General features: G+C 36.2%; 1 protein-coding gene across 1 annotated transcript in view; it reads left to right on the forward strand.

Moving 5' to 3' along the window:
* The window catches only part of Ola1 (Obg like ATPase 1), a 112,903-nt gene extending 106,199 nt beyond the window's left edge, over positions 1-6,704 (forward strand). Inside the window, exons 9-11 of the mRNA XM_021654851.2 lie at positions 360-456; positions 2,475-2,597; positions 5,778-6,704. Of these exons, the coding sequence (XP_021510526.1) occupies positions 360-456; positions 2,475-2,597; positions 5,778-5,879 (322 nt within the window). The 3' untranslated portion in view covers positions 5,880-6,704. The remainder of the gene's footprint in view (positions 1-359; positions 457-2,474; positions 2,598-5,777) is intronic.
* Positions 6,705-7,115: the final 411 nt, after the last annotated feature.

Consider the following 7,115-nt stretch of genomic DNA (forward strand, 5'->3'; position numbering starts at 1 on the left):
AACAATAATATATTGTTAGAAGATTGGGTTTCAATCAAATAATTTTGCTTTCATGGCTCCAGTTCTGGAAATAATATTAGATGAAAATAGTCATAGGCTGGGAAGATATAATTTTTCTTTTTTAGTAGTAAACAGTTCAAAATGCTTCAGGACAATACAATTAAATACAATACAGTTTTAGAAGGGGTGTTTTAAGAAACATCCTGTGCTGTATAGCCTCTTCAAGTGTGCTATGAAAGATGAATGGTCACTTACTAATATCTTTACCATTATCTGCTTGGGTGAATAATTCTAGTTCTAGACGGATCCCTGGCAGAGTCAACTTAAATGTTGAGTGAATTTGTTTCATTCTATTTCAGTGCTTTGCCAAAGATCATTAAGGCTGGGTTTGCAGCACTCCAACTAGAATACTTTTTCACTGCAGGCCCAGATGAAGTGCGAGCATGGACCATCAGGGTAAGATTCATACTTATTCATCAGCTATATCCAGTTCCACACTATTGAATTCAGATTGATATCACTGACTTTGAAGTTTGTCATGGTGGCGGTTAGCTAGTCATTACAGATGAGGTTTTTGTCCAGGATAACTTTAATTATTTGTGAGCTGCTGAACAGTGAAAGTGGAGCGGCATTGATTGAGGCAGGTAACAATTGATTCTGCCTATTACATAGTCTGAATTTCTTCATCCTGTAGAATCTGTCTACCCTCCTCCTGTGGTCAGAGATAAGACACACCAGTATTGTGCCTGCTTAATCTGTGTGACTGGGTTTGTCTGCAGTGAAATTGATGTTGCTTTTCATTTTGTAGTCGCTAAGTTTGTTTGGGTTGCGTGTGGTTCTTTCCTCCTTTGCTTTGTTCGGATTACATTTTCAGCAATAAAAGCAATATGACATCATTATGCTCTTCATAGATACACAGTTGGGCTCAAAAAGCTAAAGTGAATGTGTAATAATTCATTCCTTTCTATCAGATTCATGGAAGTGACATTTATTTTCACTGTTACATGTTCAGCTGCTTCAAGAATGTGATATGTAGTTAAACATTAGTGTATAGTGAATATGACGAGGGCGAGCAACTAATGTACTCCCAGAGGACAACAGTCTGAAATATGATGGTTTGCTTTTGAATGTAAATATATTCTAATACAGTAGTTCCTACTGAAAAATATTCTGAAATATAGGTAGTCCTAAATTGTGTGTTCCAGAACAGAAAAAGGTCAGAACTTGACATTCAGTATCAAGGTAATTTTTGTATTCTGTTTAAAATACATGTTTTGTGATGGTCTCAGTGCTGTTCTGTTTCCAATGCTGCTGCCACACTTGTTTTTATTTCATGTGGTTAGAAACACGGAGACGGTCAGCATGTTAGATAAGCCTGTGTGAATTCAAGACTCACTCTCCTTTTATCTCCCCCCTTTGTATAAAGAAAAAATGTTTGATTGACTTTCAACACGGTCTTTTTATATAAACTTTAAAAATAATGGCAAAGCAAATCCAAGTTGTTAAACAATTTGCCATCGTTTGTTGTTACTGTGTATTTTAAAGATGTATCTTAACGCCTTGAAACTTCAAACTCAAGTGTGTGGAGCAGGAAAGCATCTGCTGGGTTTGAAGTGTGCAAGCTGGTTTGTCCTGAGACTGATTGCTGGTCCCCGTGATTTAATGTGCTCAGATGCTCAGGCAGGTCAGCATCAGTGAGTGGCCACATTAACCCAATACATCTTTTATTATAAAAACTGTGCTCTGCAGTGTCAGACTCCTTATCACTTTAACATGCTTTATTAAGCAGCCTGTAGGTCACCATTATTTCTCACATTTCTTTCTGTGGTTGTGTGTGTCTGGAATGTATGTTCTTGTAATTTAACATATGAGGTAATTACAAGACATTTCTCTTTCCATATTGACTTGAATTTCCTTCATGATGGTTAGGGGCAGGCTGTATTGTACAGAATGTTAAAAAAATATCTTACTGTTAACATTTCTTGATTATTGAAAAATTATTTGATGGCTGTAGCTTATCTGATTTGCTAGAAATTTCTGGAAATGACCCTTTATATATTGATTTTTCTGTATGTTTAGATGAGCTGAAATTTTGAGGGCTTTTTATCTTTTAAACCTTTGATAATTCAACTTGAAAGTTACTTTAAAATCTTTATTTTTTTTTCCCACTGTGAAGAATAGAAAATCGAAATGAAACTCACACCAAACCATTGCATCTAAATCAATAAAACCGTGGATGAGTGTTAGGAAAAACAAAGCTATGAGCTGAGCCCCTTAACACCTGCTGATCTGCCTGTGCTCAGCCTGCTGCTCAGACAGCGACCACTGATGGGAATGCACTAATTGAATAGCGGACACCCCAACTGATATTAACTTAAGTTTGAGTTGAACCAACTGCAGGTCAGAGAAAAGAAACTCGAAGCTTACAGTCAGTCATTTTAAATGCAATTAGTTTTCTCTGGTCCTTTTCAAAGAAAGGAACGAAGGCGCCTCAGGCTGCAGGAAAGATTCACACAGATTTTGAAAAGGGATTCATTATGGCTGAAGTAATGAAATATGAAGACTTTAAGGAGGAGGGTTCTGAAAATGCAGTCAAGGTAAGAAATTATATTTTTACTTATAAATTTCATACTTTAGCACTCCCGTGAAGATACTCATAAACGATGGCTGTCTTTAAGCTGCGTGCTGTTAGCCTGTTAGCATCAGCCTGTTGTCCACTGACTAGGAGCTATCCCGTGTGCTTTCAGGTCAGTTTTTAAGGACTGTGTGGAGGGTTTGTCCTCTAACTGAAAATAAATATAAAAAATAATTTGTTCCTTAGTAGCTAATGAAAAAGTTATCATAACCTATCTGAGTATATGAACTAGAAATCATAGCATGGTTAAGTCAAGGAAACAGATAATGGTGTCTAGTTAGACAAACCTGCTGATACTGAAACTTTACGAGTTTCCTGTTTTTCTTTCTTTCCTTTTTTTTTTTTTTTTTTAATTTTTGGGAATTGGATTTGCTTTTTCAACACTAGAGGGCAGGTCCAAAATTGTGCTTTATTTTAGCTAATAGCCACAGACCCACAGAGTGAAGCTGTGTTACATGTGCGTGCTACATGATTTTTAGTGTAAGTTCTATTGCAAAATGTCTTTTGCCAGCTTGTTTGATTCTTCACAGAGAAACATACTGATCCAATAAGTAGGTAGTTCACCTCACTCCAAGCTGACCTTGTAGGAAGCTTCCTTTATTTAATTTGAAGACCGTCATAGAAAATGTTGAGAGATTAAAAAAAGGACTCTTATCTTGACTATTTCATAATTTGAAAGGAATGTGAAAGATGTCAAGTTTGGCTTATTCCTACCAATATTATTAGAACAATCATATTAGACAGCAGGGCTTTGATAGGACTTAAACCCAGGAAAGAAAACATCTTCATAGAAGTGGTTCAGTATTGAGAGCCATTTTGATTTACACAAAAAGGAGTAAGTTACAGTTTGCAACTAAACAAAGCCGTTAATTTCGTTGGTGTCATCTGTATTGATATAGATAAGTATGCAAATATTGAGGGTGAATTTTGTCAGGAATACTAATTAGGCTTGAAGAATATCTGATATTTTTGTCAGCATAACACATTAGCAAATATTCCTTTTCATATAAAAGATTAGAATAAGAATATTTTCTATTTATAGAATTCAGAGATGGAAGATTCCTTTTCATACTTATATATGCTAAATCCATGCTTACCAATCGTTAGATTTTGTTATAATAAACTTAAGATAATGTGAATTGTCAATACTTTCTTTAAGAATTCAGAAACTATAATATACAACACATTAGTGTTTTCTGCTTATAATAATATGTAAGGCTGAGCACTTTATATCATAAATTGGGGAAGGTCAGCTTCTGGCTGCTCCACCTAAAATACAACTAAAGATCTCATGTGTTTTTAACTTCCAAAACTAACATTTAAATTTTGACCTCTGTATAAATGAAGAATTTATGAGCTACTTTGTGCTCCTTATTCAACAGTGTTTATTTGTACATGATAAAGAAGTTTGAGGTTGCGAACAGGACTGTGTGTGTGTGTGTGTGTGTGTGTGTGTGTGTGTGTGTGTGTCGGTGTGTCTGTGTGTGTGTGTGTCTGAGTGTGTGTGTTTATTTCTACCACGATGCAGCATAGCTAATTCAGTGCAGTGCTGTGAACTATATACTGAATAGCTCTTTGGGCTTTGTAGTCTACAGGGATATCACACTATTAGCAATCATATCTGCTTAGGCAAAGCTGCCTTCTACAGATGGCTGCTTTCAAGTGCAAATGAACTGGTTAGACGTGTCTTGTTTAATACATACTCAAGATTCACAAATGGGTATTGATTTTTTTCAACCAGTGTTTCTGATAGCAGTGGAAATGGATTAAATGGTCTCTAGGGAATTTAAAGAAACACTGTCACTATTAATAGTAAACTTGAGTGTAACAAAGTATATAATAAACTTAGACTAATATGTCATGTCAATGTGCATTTCACTTAAGTTGTCTGTATAGTTTTATAGTAGTAGACCTGAGATTCTAGAAGTGGCATATGGCTTTCAGTACATCACATCTTTACAAAAATCATGTGAATATTTATTTAGCATGTCTTTTAGAATGATAGAGTACATTGTCTTTTTAAAGATAAACTTCATGTTAATAGCATATTGCTAGCAGGCAAAATCCTTTGTATTGTACATTATCAAAAATATGCTTATGAGGGCTCTTCAGTCTGGTGTGTTGATTTAAGCCTCAGATGTATGATTTTTGTTACTGCTTTTATTGCTGATTGATATAATTTCACTCGGCTTTGAACTTTCAATATTGTCAAATGGAAGTAATAATCTTACATTGGACAAAGTTTTCATGTTCTCAAATTCTAACAGAAGGAAAACACTTTTGAGAATTTCTAAAAGATCCTTAGGTACCCATTGCTGAGTAGTTGGTGCCAGGGTCACAGGAGACTGATAATTGTGTGAGTGGTGAGTGTGGGTGCTGTGCTGAGGAGCCATGGGCGTGGCCTGGCTTGTGTGTGTTTGATTACCAAGAGCACATCGGATCTGCGTACCAGCAGGTGGAATCAGCTGCTTTGAGGACTGACTTACAAGTGAAAAATACCTGTAGTTTCAACCTGTTGGAGTCTGCTTGTAACCAGACAGTAAACTTCCGAAATAACGTTCAGAAGGCATACTTGTTCAGCACCACCGTCAAGATTAAACGGGGCTACAAGAAATTCAGATTTGTGCACCACAACTGAGCAGTTTTTCTTAGAGCAAACTGTCTTTAAGACAGCACCAGGGTCACCAAAAAATGTCTTCAAGTAAACAAAGTGCTTGTGGCTTTTTTCTGCTTCGTTTGATCAGGTTTTTTACAGTGACTTACTGGATGTTTGCAGACACATCAAAAATGTACCATACACAGCATGTAATGAAACTTAATGATATTGGTATAATTACATTTATGTATCAGCAGTTAGTGAGAATACATTATGATTATGTACACATATATGTGAAAGCTTAGTCCTGCCCAAGTCAGAAGTATTTTGCTTCTCTTTGTTTGCTTTAGAATTTGTATGCCTTCCTGTACTTCTCTTCTTTTTCACTAGGGTTTTTTAACATGACCCAAGGAGCATTTCTTCGCATTGTTTCTCCTGTTTTTCCTGGGTTTTTGATATAAGCAGTAAGCCATTTCCTCTGTTTTTCTATGTATTTGGTTATAAGTAAGAAGTAAGCCATTTCCTCTGTTCTTTTTCTGTTTGCAGGCTGCTGGAAAATACAGACAACAAGGCAGGAATTATATTGTTGAAGATGGAGATATTATCTTCTTCAAATTTAATACACCTCAGCAACCAAAAAAGAAATAAATTTAGTTATTGCTCAGATAGACATAAAACTTCTAAAATGCATATATTGGGTTTTGGTTGTTTTTTTTTTTTTTTTTTTTAAAGTTTCTGAAATCTAAAGAGACAAAGTTAGAAATGGGAATCTTCTACAAACAAATTATTTTTATTTGTTTTAAAATTATAAAATACTGTGTACCTTCAATGAAATGCAAGTTACTAAACGTGAACAGCTTTGCTTTTCACGTGATTGAGACCCTTCTTCAAACTGTAGAAGCTTTTCAGGAACCATATTCCTCTCGTGATACTTCATTAATCTCCATCATGTACGCCGAGCCTGACACATTTGACGGTGAAGACAATGCGGCTTGCTCCTTTCTGAATCTAAAGATAATGCATGTTTTACAGTACTCCAGATGTCTACACTCAATAAAACACTTGACAAAACCAGCCTTGCTGTGTGTGGGGATGTCTGTATTGACTGGCTGTGGTGTGTTGAATGCGATATGGCACCTGCTGGCTGCTGATTATAGAATTTTAAGGCGTGTGTGTGACACAGGAACTGGCAGTGTGGGGCAGCTGCAATTGTATCTTAAAAGTGAGTCTTTCATGGGAATTAGAAGAATAATATACCAGGGACTGTCTCAAAAAAGTTAATTAATTTGTAGATGGACGTTTATTGAAAGATGATAGTAGTGATATTGCAAAGGTTATAACACAAGTGACTCTGACCAGAAAGAAAATAATTTCCTCAAACATTAGTGATTTTGTGTGTTGTTATTGTTCTGACCAAATGAATGGCATCTTTATTTTCACTTCTCTTTAAAATTATTAAATTGTGAAAACTGACCATTTTGTTTCTGAGGGGTTGCATTTTTATTTCAATTCAAATTCATATACTGGTTTTAAAACTACTAAAAAAAATAAGCAAACTTCGATCGTGTTTAAACTTTCTTTACACTTGCTGTTAAAGCATTTGCAGACAGTTGGAAATCCAGCATGCGGTAGATCAGGCACCGTTAGACTCATAGAGAATGACTTAGAGAATGCTGACAGCTGAGTTACCTCAAGATCATTGGCTGCTCGCCCTCGTGGGACTTAGGTAGCCACCCGCCCTGGATGCCCCTTTTGCCTCCATGTTAACATTCTCGTAAGCCCTTCTGTGCTCCACCATGCTAGTAGAGCCATTTCCCTGAAGCGAAGGCTTATCCTCTGGCCAGCCAGTATGTTAAAGGCGCAGGAGTATGTAGCACAAAGGGG

This window comes from Meriones unguiculatus, chromosome 8 (assembly GCF_030254825.1).
Source record: "Meriones unguiculatus strain TT.TT164.6M chromosome 8, Bangor_MerUng_6.1, whole genome shotgun sequence".
Classification (NCBI taxonomy): Eukaryota; Metazoa; Chordata; class Mammalia; order Rodentia; family Muridae; genus Meriones; species Meriones unguiculatus.